The sequence below is a fragment of the Hyla sarda genome, chromosome 6, assembly GCF_029499605.1.
Source record: "Hyla sarda isolate aHylSar1 chromosome 6, aHylSar1.hap1, whole genome shotgun sequence".
Lineage (NCBI taxonomy): Eukaryota > Metazoa > Chordata > Amphibia > Anura > Hylidae > Hyla > Hyla sarda.
In genome coordinates, this window is record NC_079194.1 from 140372478 (window position 1) to 140397599 (window position 25122).

At 44.9% G+C, this 25122-nt stretch overlaps 1 protein-coding gene across 3 annotated transcripts in view; it reads left to right on the forward strand.

Annotated features, from left to right (window-relative positions):
* The window catches only part of BSN (bassoon presynaptic cytomatrix protein), a 277532-nt gene that overhangs the window by 240338 nt on the left and 12072 nt on the right, over window positions 1-25122 (forward strand). For all 3 annotated transcript variants that reach the window (XM_056525257.1, XM_056525259.1, XM_056525260.1), the window contains 2 exons: window positions 5567-5695; window positions 22658-22710. In XM_056525257.1, coding sequence (XP_056381232.1) covers window positions 5567-5695; window positions 22658-22698 — 170 coding nt within the window. In that variant the 3' untranslated portion in view covers window positions 22699-22710. The remainder of the gene's footprint in view (window positions 1-5566; window positions 5696-22657; window positions 22711-25122) is intronic.

The window sequence follows — 25122 nt, forward strand, 5'->3', positions numbered from 1 at the left end:
CGTAAATAATCACCCAGGACCTGGTTAATTCTTTCTACTTGCCCATTGGATTGAGGATGATAAGCAGAAGAAAAGTTTAATTTGATCTTGAGTTGTTTACAGAGAGCCCTCCAGAATTTTGACACGAATTGGACGCCTCTATCCGAGACGATCTGCGTGGGCAACCCGTGAAGACGAAAAATGTGTACAAAAAATTGTTTTGCCAACTGAGGCGCTGAAGGAAGACCAGGAAGAGGAATAAAATGTGCCATCTTGGAAAATCGATCAACGACCACCCAAACAACAGTGTTGCCACGGGATGGGGGTAAGTCTGTAATAAAGTCCATACCAATCAGAGACCAAGGCTGTTCGGGGACAGGCAGAGGATGAAGGAGACCAGCAGGCATCTGGCGAGGAGTCTTATCCCGGGCACAGATAGTGCAGGCCCGCACAAAATCAACAACATCCGTCTCCAGAGTCGGCCACCAATAGAAACGAGAGATGAGTTGCAAGGATTTCTTGATGCCCGCATGGCCTGCGAGATGGGAGGAGTGACCCCATTTGAGGATTCCGAGGCGTTGGCGTGGAGAGACGAAGGTCTTCCCTGGAGGAGTTTGCCTGATGGAGGCTGGAGAGGTGGAGATCAGGCAGTCAGGAGGAATGATGTGTTGCGGAGAGAGCTCTACTTCCGAGGCATCCGAGGAACGAGAGAGAGCATCGGCCCTAATGTTCTTGTCGGCAGGGCGAAAGTGAATTTCAAAATTAAACCGGGCAAAGAACAGAGACCACCTGGCCTGGCGAGGGTTCAGCCGTTGGGCAGACTGGAGATAGGAGAGATTCTTGTGATCGGTGTAAATAATAACTGGAAATTTTGATCCCTCCAGCAGATGCCTCCATTCCTCAAGTGCTAATTTAATGGCCAGTAGCTCTCGATCCCCGATGGAGTAGTTCCTCTCCGCCGGAGAGAAGGTCCTAGAAAAAAAACCACAAGTAACAGCATGCCCAGAAGAATTTTTTTGTAGAAGAACCGCTCCAGCTCCTACTGAGGAGGCATCAACCTCCAATAGGAAGGGTTTAGATGGGTCAGGTCTGGAGAGCACGGGAGCAGAAGAAAAGGCAGACTTGAGCCGTTTAAAGGCGTCTTCCGCTTGAGGAGGCCATGACTTAGGATTGGCATTCTTCTTGGTTAAAGCCACGATAGGAGCCACAATGGTGGAAAAATGTGGAATAAATTGTCTGTAATAATTGGCGAACCCCAAAAAACGTTGGATAGCACGGAGTCCGGAGGGGCGTGGCCAATCTAAGACGGCAGAGAGTTTGTCTGGGTCCATTTGTAGTCCCTGGCCAGAGACCAAGTATCCTAGGAAAGGAAGAGATTTACATTCAAACAGACATTTCTCCATTTTGGCATAAAGTTGATTGTCTCGAAGTCTCTGAAGAACCATGCGGACATGCTGGCGGTGTTCTTCTAGGTTGGCAGAAAAAATCAGAATATCGTCCAGATACACAACAACACAGGAATATAAGAGATCACGAAAAATTTCATTAACAAAGTCTTGGAAGACGGCAGGGGCGTTGCACAGGCCAAAGGGCATGACCAGATACTCAAAGTGTCCATCTCTAGTGTTAAATGCCGTTTTCCATTCGTCTCCCTCCCTGATGCGGATGAGATTATAAGCACCTCTTAAGTCCAGTTTGGTAAAGATGTGGGCACCTTGGAGGCGATCAAAGAGTTCAGAGATAAGAGGTAGAGGGTAGCGGTTCTTTACCGTGATTTTATTAAGTCCGCGGTAGTCAATGCAAGGACGCAGGGAGCCATCTTTTTTGGACACAAAGAAAAATCCAGCTCCGGCAGGAGAGGAGGATTTGCGGATAAACCCCTTTTTTAAATTTTCCTGGATGTACTCAGACATAGCAAGAGTCTCTGGGGCGGACAGAGGATAAATTCTGCCCCGGGGTGGAGTAGTGCCCGGAAGGAGGTCAATAGGACAGTCATAAGGCCTGTGAGGAGGTAGAGTCTCAGCTTGTTTTTTGCAAAATACGTCAGCATAGTCCATATAGGCCTTAGGGAGACCGGTTACAGGGGGAACCACAGGGTCACGGCAGGGAGTATTGGGAACCGGTTTAAGGCAGTCTTTGAAACAAGAGGTACCCCAGCTCTTGATCTCTCCTGTGGACCAATCAAGGGTTGGGGAATGGCGTTGAAGCCATGGTAGTCCAAGGAGAATTTCGGAAGTGCAATTGGAGAGGACCAAAAACTCAATTTTTTCGTGATGAGGTCCGATGCACATTAGGAGGGGTTCCGTGCGGTAACGCACGGCACAGTCCAATCTTTCATTGTTAACGCAATTGATGTAGAGGGGTCTGGCAAGACTGGTCACTGGGATGTTGAACCTGTTGATGAGAGAGGCCAAAATAAAGTTTCCTGCAGATCCGGAATCCAAGAAGGCCTTAGTGGAGAAGGAGAAGGTAGAGGCAGATATCCGCACAGGCACAGTAAGACGTGGAGAAGCAGAGTTGACATCAAGGACTGTTTCACCTTTGTGCGGAGTCAGCGTACGTCTTTCCAGGCGGGGAGGACGGATAGGACAATCCTTCAGGAAGTGTTTGGTACCGGCACAGTACAGGCAGAGATTCTCCATGCGGCGTCGTGTCCTCTCTTGAGGTGTCAGGCGAGACCGGTCAACTTGCATAGCCTCCACGGCGGGAGGCACAGGAACGGATTGCAGAGGACCAGAGGAGAGAGGAGCCGGGGAGAAAAAACGCCTTGTGCGAACAAAGTCCATATCCTGGCGGAGCTCCTGACGCCTTTCGGAAAAACGCATGTCAATGCGAGTGGCTAGATGAATGAGTTCATGTAGGTTAGCAGGAATTTCTCGTACGGCCAGAACATCTTTAATGTTGCTGGATAGGCCTTTTTTAAAGGTCGCGCAGAGGGCCTCATCATTCCAGGACAATTCAGAAGCAAGAGTACGGAATTGTATGGCGTACTCGCCAACGGAAGAATTACCCTGGACCAGGTTCAGCAGGGCAGTCTCAGCAGAAGAGGCTCGGGCAGGTTCCTCAAAGACACTTCGAATTTCCGAGAAGAAGGAGTGTACAGAGGCAGTGACGGGGTCATTGCGGTCCCAGAGCGGTGTGGCCCATGACAGAGCTTTTCCAGACAGAAGGCTGACTACGAAAGCCACCTTAGACCTTTCAGTAGGAAACTGGTCCGACATCATCTCCAAGTGCAGGGAACATTGTGAAAGAAAGCCATGGCAAAACTTAGAGTCCCCATCAAATTTATCCGGCAAGGATAGTCGTAGGCTGGAAGCGGCCACTCGCTGCGGAGGAGGTGCAGGAGCTGGCGGAGGAGATGATTGCTGAAGCTGTGGTAGTAGCTGCTGAAGCATCACGGTCAGTTGAGACAGCTGATGGCCTTGTTGCGCTATCTGTTGTGACTGCTGGGCGACCACCGTGGTGAGGTCGGCGACAACTGGCAGAGGAACTTCAGCGGGATCCATGGCCGGATCTACTGTCACGATGCCGGCTGGCAGGAGGTGGATCCTCTGTGCCAGAGAGGGATTGGCGTGGACCGTGCTAGTGGACCGGTTCTAAGTCACTACTGGTGTTCACCAGAGCCCGCCGCAAAGCGGGATGGTCTTGCTGCGGCGGTAGTAACCAGGTCGTATCCACTAGCAACGGCTCAACCTCTCTGACTGCTGAAGATAGGCGCGGTACAAGGGAGTAGACAAAAGCAAGGTCGGACGTAGCAGAAGGTCGGGGCAGGCAGCAAGGATCGTAGTCAGGGGCAACGGCAGGAGGTCTGGAACACAGGCTAGGAACACACAAGGGAACGCTTTCACTAGGCACAAGGGCAACAAGATCCGGCGAGGGAGTGCAGGGGAAGTAAGGTATATATAGGGAGTGCACAGGTGAACACACTAATTAGAACCACTGCGCCAATCAGCGGCGCAGTGGCCCTTTAAATCGCAGAGACCCGGCGCGCGCGCGCCCTAGGGAGCGGGGCCGCGCGCGCCGGGACAGGACCGACGGAGAGCGAGTCAGGTACGGGAGCCGGGGTGCGCATCGCAAGCGGGCGCCACCCGCATCGCGAATCGCATCCCGGCTGGAGGCGGTATCGCAGCGCACCCGGTCAGTGGATCTGACCGGGGCGCTGCAGTAGCGAGAGTGTAGCGAGCGCTCCGGGGAGGAGCGGGGACCCGGAGCGCTCGGCGTAACACTGCTGCTCTGTGCACAAGTCTGAATTTCAGCAGCGGAATTTTGTCAGCAGAATGGACATCCAACAAAAGAATGAACCTGGTTCATTCTTTGAGCAGAATTTAGCAGCAACATCCCTGTCTAAAATCAGTTATGTAAGCTAATTAATGGCGGAATTACATTGGAAATTCGGTCCAGAATTTCAAGACGGAATTTGCTAAAACAGTCCACTGGAGTTTGTACTGGCCCACAAAACACCCATTCTCCATTCAGTTTTACTTGGCAGACATATTGAAGTGTTCTTCTCTATACATTATGATCATGTTTTTTGCTCTGTATGCTTTGCACAAATTCCATTGCTTAAAAAATGAGTGGTCTATGCAAAACAGGCATGCAAAAGCAAAATAAATACCTAAAACAAGCATATATAAATAAACCATTAAAAAAAGATATCAGGGTGCCATGTCTATTGTCTCTCTGAGTGTCTGTCAGCACTCTCATCTCTTGCTGGTACTCTATGGTCGAGTATGCAAATAGTCCAAAAATGGCAGTGCAATTACAGAAAAAAAGGCCCAATATGGCTGCTGAACATGTGCTACTGTTCCAAAATGGTGGCCAAATATGTGGAAATCGTCCAAAAATGGCTAAATCAAATGGGCCTGAATGGATTTGCAGACATCCCAAAACACTGATTTTGTACAATTATAAAATTCGTTGTACCAGATATTTTGGCAGCAAATATCTTCTCTAGTAGTTTATCCCCACCAAATTAACAATTACTCAGTAATCAGCATAGTAATAGGAACATCCATTTTTAGCTAAACTAAAAACAGACATACAAACATCAATGCTATGATGCATGCTTTATATTTAGCAGGCTGGCTAGCATGGATCTACCCGAATTATATAGTTAAAGTGTAAAAATAAGAAATTTGATACAATCAATATATTTATTAATCCCATGTTACAGTGATGAGAAGCAGGAGATGTCCCTCTGGTCCTCCCCTCTCTATTCCAGGAAGTCAAGAGACTGTCTAGCCTCAGGCCTGAGAATAAAATCCACTATGGCCCCACCCAGTTGCCTAGTCTCCTCCAGCTCTCCTCCAATCATGCCAGGAATCTGAAGAAATTGTTTCTATTTAGCAATGATTAGCTACTAAATGGAGGATTTAGGATGTAAAAACACAAATATAATTTTCCATGTCCATAACAATGTTTTTCTCCGTAATATGGGAGGTATAACATATTTCAGACAGTAGTGACAGAAATGTTTGTATAATAGTTGTTGTTGTCCAGAGAAGAATATTATATGTAACATACTTGAGTTTTTTCACTCCCTCTTGCTGAAACTTTGGACTTCATATCTTGGTTTATTCTTTAACAGGTGCAAAAATTGGGCCAAAACCAATAGCAACAGGAGCAGCCCCGGGACAGCCAGGCCCTGAAGGCGAAAGCATGTTTTCCAAAATTCTTACTGGAGGTGCAGCTGAACAAGCAGGCAAACTGACTGATGGTAAGGCAACAGCACAGAGAATCTCTGAATAAAGATGGAAAATCTACAGAAGTAGGATACCACTAAAAAGTTTACACTCACATGATGACCATGCAATACATATATTATGTAATATGATAGTGGGATGATGGATGATATGATGAGTATAATTAATGATATGTGGTATTTAATATGTATCATGTATGATATGTGGTATGTCAGGTGTATGATTCATGGTATGGCACATGTTTGATGTATAATATGTGGTAGGACAGGTGCATAGCACATGGTATGACACAGCATGAGGGTATGTTCACACTGCAGAATTCCGTGAGTGGAATTCCGTGCAAGTGAACGTTATGGTATGTGTGAATGGGTCTTCCGTGAGACCCATTCACACTGCGGAATTTTAGCGGCGGACATGTTCATTCTTTGCGAGGAAGTCCGCGAGCACTGCATTGCCGTGCGGTGCTACCACTAAAGTATTTTCGGCGGAGGCCGCCAGACGGAATGTCTGCTTGCTGATTCAGCAAGCGGAGATTCCGCAGTGTGAACATACCCTGACAGATAAATCTGAGGATCTGAAAAAAAATTTTGTTGCTCAACATAAAGATGGCCTAGGCTATAAGAAGATTGCCAAGACCCTGAAACTGAGTTGCAGCTTGGTGGGCAAGACCATACAGTGTTTTCACGGAAAAGGTTCCACTAAGAAAAGACCTTGCCTGGGTTGACCAAAGAGGTTGTGTGCACGTGCTCCATGTCCTATCCAGATGCTGTCTTTGGGAAATAGTTGTATGAGTGCTGACAGCATTGCTGAAGAGGTTGACAGGGTCAGCCTGTCAGAAATCAGACCATACACTGCCCCAAATTTGTCTGCATGGCTGTTATCCCAGAAGGAAGCCTCTTCCAAAGATGAAGGACAAGAAAGCCTGCAAACAGTATGCTGAAGACAAGCAGAGCATGAACAGCAAGCATGGCATTTTGAGAGATTCTCAACAGATCTGTACACAAATTGGCTGGCATTTATCATTTAAGGTGTAAGTGAAGCATTTTTCTACACCCTTTTTTTGTGTGCTGGTAATGTCTAGGAGCACCAAATTTATTTAAATGGTCACAGAGCATTTCATAAATTTTGTACAGATAAACATTTTCTGAAATTTCTCTCTTCACATACACCAAATGTGAAAAGGCGCAGTTCATAAAACCCTTCCATATCACGTGTATTGCCAAAGTCAGTGGATTGCAACTCCAAATCAGCAGAAATGTGTAAACCAAAAGGCGCAAATAAACCCTAGACACAAAAAACTGTCTAAAGACAATGATAAATGTCGGCCATTGTGTACAGATTGTGGTGTAAACGATACCTTACATGTGGATTTTGTTGCAGATTCTGGGTACGTTCATACTGTTGCGGATTTAAATGGGCACTGTCATGAAGTAAAAAAATTGATATGTTGTAGTACTTAAGTACTACAACATATCTCTAATATACTTTAATTAAAAAAAGTGATTTTAAACAAGTTTAAAATCACTTTTAAATTCGGCCACTAGGGGTCGCCCTCCTAGTGGCCGAATGCATTCAGCAGTGACGTCACTACTGGATTTCGACTCATTTCAGCCTGGCAATGAGTCGAAATCCAGGCACTGCTGTGCTCGCTCCCGCCTGTCAATCAAACAGGCGAGAGCAAGCACACTGATAACTGGGGCTACGCGCATTGGCCAGCTCCACTGGCCTCGCGCGCGCCCCCCCCCCCGCCCCCGTTACCCTGTCCGGAGGCAGCGCTCGCACTCATTGCTGCGCTGATCCTCCGGATGGGTAAGTTATTTAGAATAGCTACCATTATTGTAATCGGTCCCGGGTCTCGGCAGTATTATCGTGCACGGCAGGCCGGCGATGCTCCTCTACTCCTCCTCCCTGGATAGCACATGCACAGGTAAACAGGGAGGAGGAGACCCCGGAGCTGCCTGCCGTGCTATTGGCAGATCATCTATGCGCGCTCCCGACAGGAGCGCTGCATAGACGATCTGAGGGCGGAAGCAAGCGCCCAGCAAGGCATCAGTGACGTTGCGCTTGCTGGGACGCGCTGCTTCCTGCCCTGCTTTATAGAGCAGATTTAGAAGCACTAAATCTGCTCTATTAAAGCGATTTAATTTTTTTTAAAGCCAGGTAGGGGGTTAGGGCTAGATTACTAATAGGTAGGGACAGATTATATTATATATTACTTGGTGGGAGCTACACTTTAAGACTGTGGATTTGATCAATATAAATGATATAATAGCTGACATCCACAGCATCAATTTCACCACCTGAAATCTGCAGTGTGAAATGCATAGTAGATTAAGTACATGTGAATGTACGCTGACTGTGAATGTTCCCCCCTATACACAGAAAGTGTTGAAAGCAATCACAAATCCTAAACATAATGAGCGGCTGCAAATCTGAAGTTAAATTTCACAGCAGTTTTGACCCATGTAGATTCAAACTGAGCAGGTACACCAAAAGTATTTATGCTTTTTCCCCCTCACTAAAGTGTCCACGGGTGCCTAATGGAAAATGCAGCCCTGGGTATAGCAGGTATATCATGTATGATGTAATTCCGTAGATGTTATCAAATGTGTATGATTTATTATACATGGTATGAATGGTTTCTGATGTAAGTTACAGGTGTATGATGCATGGTATGATACATATTATGACATGTGTAGTGTATAAATATGTAAAATGTGTGATAGCATCTTTCCTTCTGTGTTTGTTGACTATCTGCGCTTTTTAATGGGAATATCCCTACAGGTTGGGGACCTTAGGTTGAGTGAAAAACTTAGCAGTAATTTTTGTCCCTCTCTGTCAGCAGTTTATAGATGAGATTAATGGGTATTCCAGGATTTGGTTTTCTTCAGCCTTTGAGCCTATGATGGCAAGTTATATTACTGGGTAATTCTTACTCCCTGCACCACTTTGTCCCATTTTTATTTATGCGACTCACCCCCGGAAGTGCTGTAGTGCAAGTATTTTTATTTAACCATCAAACAATGAAGCTTTATTGATGATATGCATAAGAACATATTAAAATACAGTGAAAAGAAATAAAAGAAAAAAAAATAACAATAGGTCCGTAGACCCGGAAACAAATAACAATAGTCAGGTACAAAAGGTAAAATTACAATATAAGATTGGAGTACACAATGAAAGTTATATAGGCATATGACACTACACTCTCCCGCTGGCCCCGAACACAACTACAGGTAATAGAGAATATAAAACCCGATATTCCCCCCCAATGCCGCATCAGTACAGCGTGAAGGTATGAGTCATATCTGGGCAATAGGTAGAAGAGAGCCAAGGCTCCCACACTCTAGTGAACAGGTCCACCGAGTCTTCCCTGATAGCTGTCAGTTTCTCATTAAGCATAATGGTATTAATCCTGTTAATTACCCCTGCCACCAAGAGGTCCGTCCTTCTCCACTGGGAAGCTATGTAAATACGGGTAGCCAAGAGTATGAATTGGAACAACTTAAACGTACGAAACGGCATCCTTGCGGGTTTATGACCCAGCAGACAGTATACCGGGTCCCTCGGGACTCTATCAGGGAGGATATTGGAAAGAATGCCCAAGACCTCTGACCATAGATCTGTTACCTTAGGGCAGCTCCACCAAGTATGATATAGCGTTCCCCTGACAGTGCATCCTCTAAAACACAATGGAGATACCTCTGGGAAAATAGCGTGAAGTACCGTAGGAACCCTGTACGTCCGGTGCATTAGTTTGATGGAAGTCTCGGACAGGGAAACCTGCCAGCTCCCTTTGCTAATCACGGTACAACACTCCCTCCACTGTGACAAGGTAAGAGATATCCCTAAGTCCTCCTCCCATTGCGCCATGTATTTAAGCTTAGCTTCTGCCGGTGGGGCATTAAAATGTGCGTATAATATGGAGAGAAGCCCAGTTCTATCAGGAGAGTACAGCATGTGTCTTTCAAATGAGGTAGGATCAATTAATCTACCAGATACATTATGAGATCCGTAGAAAGATACTATTTGTCGTGCCCTAAATTGTTCTGAGGCTGGCACACTGAACTGTTGGTGTAGCTGTGTCAAAGTCGGGAAGGTGCGACCTATCAGAAATCTAGAAAGGTGAGTAAGGTTCCTGTCCGTCCACCATTGAAATGCAGTTGGTGAAAGGCCAGGAGAGAAGAGAGGGTGCGAGAGAAATGGAAGTAAAGGGGAGGGAGAAGATTGCAGTAAAAACTTAAAGCGAACCCGACGCCAAAGAGACAATGCATGTAGAGTTACAAGAGCTGAAGAAGGTAAGTACACTGAAATCGCCTGGCTCGACCACATAAGCGCAGTCAGGGAGTATGGTAGCACCAGGGCCCCCTCCAATTCCACCCACCGTGGAGCGCCCGTTACTATATTAACCTGAGCCAGCTGAGCTATGCGTGCTGCGTAGTAATATTTAATTAAATTGGGTACTGACAAGCCACCTAAACGTTTATGGTAATGCATTATAGGTTTACATATCCTAGGTCTTTTATGGGACCAAACGTAAGTCATAATTTCCTTCTGTAATGCCATTAGGTCAGTTTTGGGAACAGGGATGGGCAGTGCGCGAAAAAGATACAGTATCCTGGGCAAAACCACCATTCTGACCACATTTATCCTACCCACCCAGGAGATATAAGGATAATCCCATCTCTTCATGTCAGCCTTAAGTGAGTTATACAATGGAACATAGTTTGCCTCGTAAAGCGACGCAAACTTTTCTGTCAATTTTATCCCCAAATACTGCAAGCCACCAACGGCGTCTCTAAATCCAAAGTTCAGTGAGATGAGGTGTCTGACTTGAGTGGGGACATTACAATACAACGCTTCAGATTTGGTCACATTAATGCGCAGACCCGATACAGAGGCAAATATATCCAATATCCTCATCAAATTAGGCAAGGACACTAGTGGATTAGTGACTGTAAGCAAAAAATCATCAGCAAACAGACTGCATTTATATTCCCCCCCCCCCACCCTCACCCCCCGAATATCCTCCAGTTGCCTTATGTGTGCCGCCAAGGGTTCCATCATTAAAGCGAACAGGGCAGGCGACAAAGGACACCCCTGTCTAGTGCCTCTACAAATATTTATAGGGGTAGGCCTGGTGGAAGGCAATTTAAGATAGGCTATGGGATTGGAATATATGTGTCGGAGTATAGTGATGAAAGATCCCTGGAAACCAAACTTACCCAATACCATAAACATATATGACCAAGCTACACTGTCGAAGGCCTTCTCTATGTCCAGTGCTAGGGCCACTAGCGGTGTAGATGTGGTATGAGACCAGTGCAATAAGTTCACTATCTTGCGAACATTGTCCGGGGCTTGACGGCCCGGGACAAAGCCCACCTGGTCAGCTTGTACTAATGATGGAAGAAATCGGTTCACCCTCCGAGCCAATATGGAAGTTAACAATTTGGTATCTAAATTCAATAATGAGATCGGCCTATAGTTAGAGACCTGAAGGTGATCTCTATGGGGCTTCGGGAGCACCGTGATATGGGCTTCTAAAAAATCATGGGAGATGGGATCATTTTTACGTAGGGAGTTAAATAAAGCTGTGAGATAGGGAGCCAGGACGGTGGAAAATTTTTTGTAGTAAGCAGCCGTGAAACCATCCGGTCCCGGCGACTTACCATTCTTAAGTCTGCAAATGGCATCAGTAACTTCTTCTAGCGTGAATGGAGCATTGAGCGTCTCCAGGGCGTCGGGCTCTATAGAGGGAAGAGAAACATCAGAGAGGAAGGATGCAAGAGTAGGAACATCAGAAGAAGAAGAAACAGGGCCAGAGTAAAGCAAAGAATAGTATACATGAAAAGCCTCATAGATTTTGTCGGGGTTTGATGTACGGACACCCGGGCGCAACTGTAGAGCATGTACTTTATTAAAAGAAGCCGTGTTACGCAACATAGATGCCAACAGACGGTCCGGCTTATTCGCAAAGCGATAGTAAGTAGAGTTCGTCCAACGAACCGCCTTCTCCACCGCACAAGAGAGTATAGCATCAATTTGCGTCCGGGTGTCGCACAGTGCCTTATATAAGTATAGGGAAGGGGACTGTTGATGGGCAATCGTCAGTCTATGTAACTTAGCTTCAAGTGCCACTAAGGTTTTATTACGATCCCTCTTAACCCCGGTCGCCATGGAAATGATACGACCTCTCATGTAGGCCTTATGGGCCAGCCAAGTCCATCGAGGGTCACTTCCCTGTGTGTCGTTCTGTTGAAAATACAAGGATAGGTCAGAGTCTAGTTGCGTCTTAATACGGGGCATCGTCAGCAAAGATTCATTCAGCCTCCACTTAAAATGTCTAGCATATGTGAGTAAAGGTAATAAAGACGTGCTTGTCAGGATCCAGTCAATTCTGGTGTATGTGCCCTGTGATGGTGAATAATACGTGTAACCCCTATTCCCTCCACAATGCTCCCTCCATACATCAGCTAGGCTGTGATCCGCAAACAAAGATTGCAAGCGGCGCTGCCGGGCCCCAGACCTGCGAAGCGGGGCGGAATGTGAGCGGTCTAGATTACTATGCATAACGAAATTAAAGTCGCCTGCCCAAATCAACCAGTCACATGCCTGGGACCCAACCAGCCCACACATAGATATAAAGAACTCGATAGGTGTATCAGTAGGAGCATATGAATTAATAATACATAAGCGCTTATCATACAGAGAACCCACAATTAGAACATAGCGGCTATCAGGGTCAATGGTCACGTTCGTTACTTGAAACGGGAACGTATCCCGAAGGAGTACCATAACCCCCCTACTCTTAGTAGTGTATTGAGAGAGGTAAAATCTATGATAGGACTTATGAAAGAACCTGGGAATAGACCCTGAGGAAAAATGCGTCTCCTGAATGCAAATAACATCTGGAGTAAGCTTCATATAGCCACTCAGTGCTTTCCCTCTCTTGTGAGGAGAGTTGAAACCCCGTACATTGTGCGAGATGATATTACACATAGTTAATAAAAACTCTGCTAAATAGTAATAGTGACATAATAGAAGGTAGCAAAATCACCCCCAGGAGAAATGCAGCATCAGCCCCACAATATACAATCCAATCTGTAAAGGAAAATATCCAGTGGTACCCGTGAACTGACAAACAGAAAACAGAAGAAAAAAATACAACAGAAAACAACAAAAAAGAAAAGAACAGGTGAGGAAAGCCGGGTCGAGATCCACCACAACCCGTCATACTTCCCCACTTCGACATCTCGGTGGTGCACTAGTCCGATCTGTGGTCCGCCACAAACACATCACAAGGGATCCATCCGGAGTGCGGGGAGGAGATGAAAAGGTACATGAGGTGCGCCATATTCCAGAATCTCGAGTAGCCCGTAAGCATGGTGTCCCTTAGTTAAGTAAAGTTGTCCCCATTAGGTTTTGTTAGGTCCTCGGTGGCGACCCGCCAGAGTCCAGATGCGGGAAGGTCTCTTCGCCCTCTGTGGCAATGGAGGTAAGTCCACCGGTTGCATGTGCTCGGTAGTAAAGGTCTCGAGCGCCTCCTTCATGGTGCGGACTGTATGGGTACGACCATTCAGTTGAAAAGAGAGTGAGAACGGGAACCCCCATCTATATTTCACATTCTTCTGTATCAAGGCCAGCGTGATAGGGCGGAATTCCCTGCGGCGGGCTAAAGTGGTCGGGGCCAGATCCGAATACAATTTCGCTGATGGCGGCATGCCCGGCAAGGTCTGCCGCTCCCGGGCAGCGGACAATAGCACATCCCTGACCTCTGAGTAATACAGCTTTAGGATGACATCCCTAGGGAGGTCAGCGTTCTTTGGCCTGGCCAGGGCTCTATGGATGCGATCAAAACGCAACATCTCTGGCTCAAGTTGCGGGGCGAGTTCATAGAAGAGATCAGTGAGTACCTTTTTAATATCTGTAACCGACTCCGGGAGACCTCGAAGTCGCAGGTTCGCCCTTCTGGACCTGTTTTCCAGGTCCTCCAGCTTGTAGTCCAGCGCTAGCATTCTCTGTGTGTGATCATCGAGGTCGCGTCGATCCGTCTCTAGGGCCTCCACCACCTCATCAACTTTTGATTCCACATCCGCCACCCGCTGGGTTAGATCCTGGATCTGCTCTGTAAACGTGGCGACCGCCTGGGCTAGCTCTTGTTTAAACAGGGCTTGTATATTGCGAAACATGGCCGCCGGTGTAAGTTCTTCAGCCCGCGGCGCCAGTTCATCCTCCGAGTTCTCCTCTGACATGAGGGAATTCGCGGCAGCCATCTTGGGTCTCGCGCTCGCCTTAAAAATGTCCGGAATGGACTGGGATAGACCTTGCGAATTAAGTTTTTGCCTGTTCCTGCCGGTGCGGGAGGTACTCATCGTGCTCTGCGGAGAAATTCCGGTAGAATGGAGCTGTATACAGCGCTAAATGTGGCTAGGATCCAACAGCCGGCACGGAGCTCACATCAGGCACGTCCGACTCGGTGAGCTGCGCGCATGCGCCCTTAAGTATTTTTATTTTATTGTTGTCTCTGAACTTTCCTATGATTTCTTTCAGCCAGAGACAGTATGTCATTAATGATCAGGGGGTTGGCTATGCTGCTATGGGTAGGTGGATGGCATAGTGGAAGGGATTTACTGAAGGAATGCTCTCTACCCACTCACTGCAGCATAGCCACGCCCCAGGAGACCATGAGACTTATGACATATTGTCAGTGGCTGAATGGAATCATGGAAAGGTCAGAGACAGCAGTAAAATAGGAATACTTGCACTACAGCACTTCCAGGTGTAGGTCCTGTGAAAATGGACCAAAGTGGCAAATGGAAGTAATAGAAGCATATTTCACAGTGTTAGGACTTGGCATCATGGGCTGTAAGGCTGAAGAAAAATAATCCTGAACTATCTCTTTAATAACAGTGGTCATCATGGTATTGTTTAAATGGACACTGTCATTTGCAAAAACCTTTTATATAATATAGATAATAACATATATATTTATAATAAATATTCCTTAAAAAATGTGTGGGCTCTGTGCACGGAGAACAAGCAGGGCTCTGTACAGTGAGGCTCTGTGATACACCCCCGCCTCACAGAGCAGGCTGATTGAAAAGCTTGGAGCCTGCACAGACCCCGGCTTGTCCCACCCACACTTCCTGTTTTTTGTCTCCAGCAGTAGCTGCAAGGGCAAGACAGCATTTTTTCACCCAAAAATATACACATTTAAGGAATATATATTACAAAAAAAAAAAAAACATATAATGTTAACAATTGTACATATTTAGCGAGGGCTAAATCCCTTGTATTAAGGGTAGCAATGGTGCTATGATGGTTGACCCCCAGTTGATTAACTCTCTCTCTTTAGGGACTTTTACTTCTTTTTGTATGCTGCCCCTTCTAGTAGCACTCAGGCGGAGGCGTTAGATGCTCCTTTTACAGTTGAAGAGGTGGAACAGGCCATACGTGATCTTCCTCATTGGAAGACCCCCCGTTTAGATGGGATGATAGGTGATTGGTATGGGATGAATGAAGAGTCACTGGCCCCTATACTCCTTAAATTGTTTCACTCGATAGCCGCTGCTGATGATCTTCCGGACTTTATGAGGGAGGCACTGATTGTTGTGCTCCCTAAGCCTGGTAAGGATCCGCTGCTGCCTGATTCTTATAGACCTATTTCCCTTTTGAATGTTGATATAAAGATCTTGCCTAGAGTGCTGGCTATTTGCCTATATGGGGTCATTAATGCTATCATTCATCCTGACCAAACTGGGTTTATGCCGGGTAGGGCAACTGATGTAAACATGAAGCATCTGCAAGTCAATATAGCAGCGGTACGGGAGGGCTTTCCTACTGGTGTGATGGTTAGTCTTACATTTACAAAGCCTTTGATTCAGCGTTGTGGCCTTATCTATGGGAGGTGCTAGTTGCGTTTGGGTTTGGTCTCCGATTCTGTGCTTGAGTTCTCTTGCAATATGACAGTCCTAGGGCCTGTATTCGAACTAACTTGGATGTTTCTGTTCCCTTTTTCCTGGGTCGTGGGACGAGGCAGGGGTGCCCGCTATCTCCCTTCCTTTTTGCGCTGGCAATGGAGCCGTTGGCGGCAGCCATACGCAGGGACTATCTGTGGTATTCCCAGGGGTCTATTGTAGAGAAGGTTTTCCTTTATGCAGATGACACTCTGGTATATTTAGTGGATGCTGGGGGTTCTCTCCTGTCCCTTATTGCTCTACTTGACCAGTTTAGTTCGATTTCATGCTTGCGGGTCATCTAGGCTAAGTCCTCCCTACTGGCACTTTCGTCTGGAGTTCCCCTCCCCTCCTCTCTTCCAGCAGGGGTGCAATTGGTTTCCTGTTTTAGATGTTTAGGGGTGGAGTTGACTGCATTCCTGACAGACTCTCTCTCCCTGAACTTGGAGCCACTTTTATGCTCCACGGTGGTGCGGCTGTCTGCCTGGTCCTCACTACCTCTCTCTTTAGCTGGCAGGATCAATATTTTTAAAATGATTTATCTCCCTAAATTTATTTATCTTTTCCATTTAGCTCCCATGATCCCCCCCCCCCCCAAGGAAATATTTTAGTACACTATTTGGTGCTCTGGGATCCTTCTACTGGCAGGGAAAACCTCCAAGACTTGGTCGGGCTCTCCTCCAGGCTCCTAAGCAGCATGGCGGCTTAGCTGCCCCTGATATCTATAACAATTTTCTTGCCTCCCTGGTCTATGTAGCGTTGTGGATCAATCTGGATCTGTCCAACTCGGCGACAGCCTTGGCTGGAGCAATTATGATTCCTATGAAGCTTTTACTAACACACTTTACTTTATCACTCTCACTCTTCCTTCAAACTATAGCTAAAGTATGGTTCATGATGTCAAGGGAATTCCCGCAGCCTCTGGTATCTTCTAGGGCACCCTTGTGGGGGAATGTACGTTTACCTCACCTTCAGGGGTTACAGTAGGCCAGTTTCTGGGGTTCTCATGGTGTCAAATTTGTGATCCACTTGCTTGGGGAGGAACAGGTTTTCTTATTCTCAGACATGAAGGAACATTAGAGCATCCCTGGAAATGCCTTTTATAGGTATCTCCAGCTTAGGCATGCGGTTCAGGCGCAGTTCAGATGTTTTGCATATAGTTTTGTTTGATTTTATCAAATTTTTTGTTCCAGAGCAGCGAGGTATAAATTGGCGAAGGTGCACGTCGCTGGGCTAGTTTTTTTTTTAGAGTACTAGTTATTGAAAACTAAGCAGTTGTTGTCTAGGACCATTTCCAGGCCCTTAGTAATGAAGTTCACATAGCCTTCGCTTTTACCTGCTGTCTGTAGGAATTCTCCTATCACCCGGACCCCAGGATCTTGGAGGATCTGGGTGTAGAGACTCTATATGTTAAGTGTCGCCAGGCTTAAGGTTTCTTCCCACTGGAAGTTATCCAGTAACTGTAGAAAGCTGTCAGTGTTCTTAAAGGAGTACTATTGTGAAAAAATGTTTTCATCCTATTGTGCCGGGCTGCAATAAAAAAAAAAACACATTAACTCACCTTCCACCATTCCCCCGTTGCGCCGCTTTAGCTCTTCGGTCCTCCGGTCCGGTCTCCTTCCTGCTACTGTGTGCACAGATCATTACACTGCAGTCAGCATATTGCCAGCCACAGCAATGTCCCGCCTTGACCGGTGATAGGCTGAGCGCAGTGTCATGTAAGGAGCCTGGGCCCTGCCTTCTCCCTGCTGCCCGGGCTCCTTACATGACCAATGTTTGCTTGTTTTTTGCAGCCCGGGCACAATAGGATGAAAACATTTTTCACAATTATGCTCCTTTAAGGTGGGAGGGTATGTCCTGGAGGAAGGTGAAGAATACCAATTTGACTTCTTCTTGACGTACCTAAACCAAAAGAATCAAATGAACATCTTTTTCACTAGCAAATTCTCCAAAACGAGAATTCTTGAATGTGGAAATCCATAATAGAGGAAGTACCCTGACTACTACTGGGTTTTGCAAAGAAACAGCCACCAATTCATATCTTCACTATACTAGCTAGCATTCACAGCATATGAGGGATTCATTTCCCTACAGCCAATTGCTTCGGATAATAAAGATTAACAGCACTGGAGAACAATTTGAAATACAAGCAATGGGACTATTTGACAGATTTCTACAAAGAGGCTACCCTGAAGATCTCCTAACAAGTGCTCTGGACAGAGTATGAAAAATCCCACGAAAAGACTTGATTTTGTGTCATTTACTTTTAGTACCAAAAATCCTTCTGACAAATGAGCTAAAAGGGAACTACAAGTGTGGGACATGTTCTCAATGCTCTCAATTGCGAAAAGGTGCTGAGACTCGGAGGCAGGGAAACTAATGTACAGGAATTCATATGCTGCCCCTCTGATTGGGTGGTGTATGCTATTCTCTGCCCCTGTGAAAGATATTATTTAGGCTCAATGAAAATATGTCTCTTTTCTCGCTTTCGGGAGCACAGGTGCTCTATAATAACTGGCATAGGATCTGCCAGACTTTTTGAGCACATGAAAACCTGTCATAACAGCGATGGAGATCTACTCACCATTTGCGGAATAGAGAGAGTCATCACAGAAGGCACGGCAAGAGAACGAGTCCTTAGACAGCGCAAGGCAGAGGGGATAATGCGCACGGATGCGGTAGGGATCCTCGGTCTCAATGACCGACACAAACTAACTGTGTTTCTGTCATGAAGGAGGGCGGCAGGGAGTTAGTGAGCCCTAACTATCCCTAAAACCGCTGACCCTTCCTATTGCCCATTCAGCCTATGCGACGGATCGACAACCACAAAGACAGTGCCTATACTGCGCTAAAATGCATGGGCATCAAGTCAAACAAAACAAACGTAACAGTCGGAGTCGGGGGAACAGTACATGTCGGGGAACTAGTCAGGAACAAAACAGGAAAACTACAAAGCTACAAACAGATATACCAGACAGGATATAGTATACTAACAAACAGTTCAAGAACCAGGATCAAGATTAACGGCAGGTATGATAATATGAACAAGACTAGAAATAAGGATAAATATTCAGCAGACAAAACCAGGAGTTGCAGAGGGTGAACAAGTTAACTGAATGTCAGAACAATAAACAGGTCAGGATATGCAAGAGCACTATTCACACCAGACAAAAAGACACCCCACTCCATAAAAGGAGTGGACACCAAAAATAACTCTAAATGGACCCCTTGCTAGCGCACACTCAACAGTGTGGAACAGATACCAGCCAAGGAGGAAACATATAAAAATACAAGAAACATGGGCATAGACTCAAACATACTCCTAGAATAGGATTCTATCCTAGTAGATTCAGGATCCAACAAGGTCAAATAGGACTGATACAAAGGAATAATGTGAACACAAACTAAGATTACCAAAACTCAGACAAAACAGAATACAATCTGAACACAGGTCTAAATAAAGAACACAAAATATGCTATGTAAGAGTACTAAAACCCGACAAGGTACTAAACAAAGCAGGATAAAATCCAGATATCAAAAACATAGGACAAATAACCATGGTCAAACTCAGCAAATGTGCTCAGACAGACAAAGGTGCATGAAGAAACATGGTCAGAGTAATAGGTGAAATAAACAGCCCAGAGCAGCACCTGAAGAGGCATTATATACCCTCCCAGTGCTGAAGGGCTGGAAGCATTAATTATCAAATTGCCAGAGAGAAGTTACATAGTTTATAAGGATGAAAAAAAGACCAGAGTCCAAAAAGACCAGAGTCCATCAAGTTCAACCTATATCCCTTATGAGTCCCTTCTGAGTTGATTTAGAGGAAGGCAAAAAACCCTCATACTAGAGGTAAAAATTAATTCCTGACTCCAAATATGGAAATCAGAATAAATCCCTCGATCAACATTTTGTCCCTATAAATCTATTATCCATAACCTATAATAATATTACTCTCCAGAAATGCATCCAGGCCCCTTTTGAACTCTCTTACTGAGTTCACCATGACCACCTCCTCCAGCAGAGAATTCTACAGTCTCATTGCTCTCACAGTAAAGAACCCCTGTCTGTTCTGGTGTAGAAACCTTCTGTCCTCTAAATGTATAGATTGTTATAGATACAGTTATGGGTATAAATAGGTCATGGGAGAGATCTCTGTACTGTCCTCTGATATATTTATACATAGTTATTAGGTCGCTCCTAAGCCTTCTTTTTTCTAAACTAAATAACTCTAATTCTGATAATCTTTCTGGGTACTGTAGTGCTCCCATTCCCCTTATTACTTCTTACCAGCTCCACTATATCTTTCTTGTACACTGATGCCCAGTACTGTACACAGTATTCTATGTGTGGTCTGCCTAGTGATTTGTACATCGGTAGAATAATTTCCTTGTCATGGGCATCTATGCCCTTATTGATGCACCCCATGATTTTATTTGCCTTGGCAGCAGCTGCCCAACACTGGTTGCTACAACTAAATTTACTGTTAACTAAGACTCCTAAGCCCTTTTCGATGTCAGTCATCCCAAGTGTTCTCCCATTTAATACATAATCCCAGCCTGGAATTTTCCTCCTCGTGTGCATAACGTTACATTTACCAGTGTTGAACCTCATCTGCCACTTCCCAGCCCAAACCTCTAACCTATCTAGATCCATTTGTAACAGTGCACTGTCCTCTATTGTGTTAACCACTTTGCAGAGTTTAGTATCATCTGCAAAGATTGCTACTTTACTATACAATCCCTCGACAAGGTCATTAACCCCTTCCCGACCCATGACATACATGTATGTCGCGCCGAGGTCCGTCATTTAATTGGTTAAATACCGTGATCTATACAGATCACTGCATTTAAACACTAAATGCCACTATTCCCTGATATCTAGTGGTCCCATAGCCCCCAGACCCCCCCCTCCCGCAATGTAATCAAGGTGGGGGGGGGGCTATGGGTTGCTATGGAAGCCCGAGGTCTTACCCGCTCCTTGGCATCTTCCCTGGCTCTGAGATTGCTTAGCCCTTAGCAATTGAGCACAGATTTCATAGATCAATGTAATGCAATAGCATTACATTGATCTATGTAAGCATCTGATGATAGCTTATGATAGGCCCCTAGGGGGGGCTGATTTTTGGTTACATTAAATCCCCTCAAAAAATTTAATGAAAAGTCATAAAAAATACTGCTACTGTTAAAAACTACAGCTTATAGCGCAAAAAGAAAACCCTAAAACAGCTCTGTTGGTGGAAAAATAGAAAAGTTACAGGGGTGAGAACATGGTAATGAACATTTTTTTTTAAATATTTAAATATTTTAATTTTTTTTTAACAATAAAACAAAGCAAAAAGTAATCAAGTTTGGTATCATTGGAATCGTACTGACCCATAGAATAAATATGGAATGTCAGATTTAACCGTATTTTGAACTCCGAAATTATTGCCCTACAAAATTGTGCAATCCCATATTTTTTCAATTTTGCCCTGCATACAATTTTTTCTGGCTTTGTAATACATTGTATGATAAAAAAAAAGTGAATCATTGGAAATTCTAACTTGTCACACAGGAAATAAGCCCTAATACAACTTTGTCAGTCGAAAAACAAAAAAGTTATGAGTCTTAGAATGTAAGGAGGAAAAAAACATGAGCCAGAAATCAAAATTTGCTGGGTCATGAAGGGGTTAATAAATATATTAAATAGAATAGTACCCAAAACCCCTATGGTACCCCAAAAGTAACAGTCACCCAATCAGAATAAGTACCATTAATAACCACCCTCTGTTTCCTATCACTGAGCCAGGTACTTACCCACTTGCATATATTTTCTCCCAGCCCAATCCTTTTAATTTTATGTACCAATCTTTTATGTGGCACTGTATCAAATGCTTTGGGAAAATCCAGATATACGACATCCAGCGATTGCCTCTGGTCCAGTCTGGAGCTCACCTCCTCATAAAAGCTGATCAGGTTAGTTTGACAGGACTGATCCCTCATAAAACCATGCTTATGTGGAGTCATACATTTATTTTTATCAATATACTCCAAAATAGCATCTCTTAGAAAACCCTCAAACTATTTACATACGACAAAGGTTGTTACAACTACAACTAACAGGCCTGTAATTCCTGGGGTAACTTTTTGACCCCTTTTTAAATATTGGCACCACATTTGCTATGCGCCAGTCCTGAGCAACCATCCCTTTCACTATAGAGTCCTTGAATATTAGAAATAGGGGTCTGTCTATTACTTTACTTACCTCCCTTAGAACTCCCTTTTAGCATATATACCGCTCGACAATGGGTTATATATGCTAAAAACGTTATCCTCACCATCCCCAGGGGACGTTTGTGCCCCCAAGGATGGTGAAGATATGAAGTTATAAAGTCCCCCCCGGCCGCCCTGCAAGTAGTCCCCTGGGACTTACACTTACTAGCTCCAGATCCCGCCCCCTCACCTTGATTGACGGCACACGTCACAGCTCTGCTCCATCTACTAAGGGAGCAGAGCGATGACGCAAGCCATCATTCAAGCCATCAGGGTCACCTGAATATGATGTCAGGTTAGGCCAGAGGAAGCGGGCAGTCAAGCTTGTAGCTGCCATCACCCGCTCAGCTTTGGCTGTAGTGTTTATTTTTTCCCTGATCTACCAGTGGTCAGCTGAGTGCCGATATACATTTTCTACAAATTTTCTTCTAATTGTTCTCATGATGGACTTTGTTTGCTTTAATATTGTGCACTCCCCCTGCAACCTGTACTACTACTCCCAGCAGTGACCGGAGTTTCTCATATGATTTTTGTGCGCAGTAGAGCCGTCCTGTCTCTCATCTATATGCCTACAGTGATACATATAATGGCATTATCTACATTTTATTAAAAAGTCTTTGCAAATGACAGGTACACTTATGTTTCAACCGAATAAACAGAAGATACCTGCACTTGCACATTTTGTGCCTTTGAGCTTTGTCTAACTGCAATACACATATTATAGTCTTTAGTACTCTGCCTAATTTTATGTTCTTTTTTCAGCTGTGTCTGCTTTCGGCAAAAAGTTTTCCTCATTTTGGTGAGCACGATCAGAGGTGAGTCTCTATCTTACTTTGATGACACATCATAAACACCAATAGCAAGCACACCAAACATAATGAAAAAAATACTTTAATCTTTATTGAATTACATAAAATAAAATACATATAAATCACATATAAAAGCAGGAACTACACATTGAGATCAAGTGTACATTACCTAATAGTCTCACCAAACTGTACAAAGTGCACTGTGCATGTCTACATTACATTAATTTAAATATAGATGTACAACCCACAACCACAAATAAATAATCTAATTAATCTACTAGTGCTAGAGAATACCCAGGTGAACTGACTGGACTCATAAGTGGGTTGGAGTCAATTCACATTACATGCATTTTAGATGCATGTTCTTATTTAAATCATTTTTAAGAGAAGTATTACCATGAGCAGAAAGTGATTTGACCTATAATTACAGAGATGCTCTATAAGGAGTGGAAATATTTAGGCTGTCCTGTATACCAGCAGAAAGCTCAGATCGTCATGAAGTCTTCTTTCAACCATGACTCGTCACCACAGAATCTGCCAGACAACAAACATATTGGGCTGCACACTTTTACAGCGTATTCCCCCCCCCCCTGGTCCCTACTCTCATTGCCCCAAATAAATCCCCCCTTTTTGCCCTGCATAGTATGAGGGAGTAAGTAAGTGTATTTGGAGAATAGAGTAGGGGGATTGAGTGGGGCAATGCCCCCAGTAGGTAGGTAGAGAATCCCCCCTATAAGGTTGAAGCCCCCAGTAGGTCAGTAATGCCCCAGTATGTAGATAGGTTATGACCCCGATAATGCTCCCAGGTAAATGATGCCCACAGTAGGTAGGTAATAGATAATGCTTCCAGTATGTAGGTAGTAGGTGATGCATCCAGTAGGTGGTGGGAAATTCCCCCTTGTAATTGTTCACTAGGTAGTCCCCCCCACTTGGTAATACCCCCAGATAGATTCAGACTCCAACTCACCTTTCCACCGATCCTGTGCTAAGGCCTGGTTATTTGCGTACTGTACATACAGAAGGAGGAGACTGCTGTTTAAACAGCGGTCTTCTGCTCCTGTTTTGAGGCTGCTGCAGGGAGGTGCCCCTTACTGGGGTACTGGCTGTACCCCATTGACGGCGTCCCTTACCTGATGTCTCCATTACAGCCACTAAAATTATTGGGAACCACTGCTGTCCGCCACGGTATCCATCAGCATACCTTTCTCGGCCCAATGGGTCCGCCCCCCCCCCCCCCCCCCCCATTCTCCCAGTCCAGTTCTGTAATTGCTCTGGACTTCATAAATCCAGCAAACTCCCCTGCTTGAGTTAGAAGTTAGTCTTGGTAAATCCCCTGCCCCCCGCCTACAGGTTTGCAAATTCTGTCAGACAACCCAAACAAAACCAGTCAGATCCACATTACTAAATGAGAGTTCATGTGTATGTGGGCTGTGCACGAGGTACAGCTAATAGGCAAGGTTTCCATTAGTTTTTTTGGGGACAGAAACGCCACAACTGCTGCACAGCATTTTTTCATTGCTAAAACACAGCAGTAAGATGTTGGCAAGGAGTCAGTCGGGAAATATAAAACACATAACCCACTTTAGGTTTTTAGGATTGGCGTTTTTTTCCCCCCTGCTTTTAAGCTTGTTTGGGATTACTGGCAGTTTTCCATAAAAGTGGCAGCATCTATGGAGGTAAGTAGTGATGCTACGCAGTATATTAGAAAGGTTAATGTTTTGCAAAGATGTCCAACATATAAAAAGCTTTTGATTCTGATGCCCAATTAACTCTTTCATTGCTTGGGCGGTGCAGAGCACTTAGCCCAGCAAGGGGTTACAGTAAACCTAGATAGACGTATTTGAAATGTAGAAATTACAGTTATCTGCATCATGTACAGAGGCAAAGAAAATGCCCAAGCTCCTAAGATAGTGATCTAAATATTATATATAGCATGGATTTATAGCATGGCTACGGGAGTATGTTGAGGAGAGATACAGTAAATTAAAATGTAATAATTTATGATAAAAATGATTTTATAATATTAGTCTTGGTATTTAATACACACCTCGTATGACTTTGTATGAGCATTGAACTATGTATATAAGCTGTGAACTATGTGGGGGTAGTTTTAATGTGCACTTTATTTTGAGGGGCCAAAATGGCAAAAAGACGCACAATTTCTGCACTAGCTGCAGACGTTTTGCTGTTTTCACCACCACATGCACAAGGGGCATGTTGTAATGAAAAGGAGGCATGCTAATGGGCAACAGGGGCATGCCCGCTCCTGCTCACTGGATTTACAGTAGCTTATACTGTCAGAACAGCATAGACTGCTGCCGAAATCTCTGCTAACTCAGAGCTAGCAGAGGTTTTTAGTGTGGGTGCGTGGTTTGCAGTATTTATGTAGAAGCGTCCGCCTCTACATAAATCCAGTGA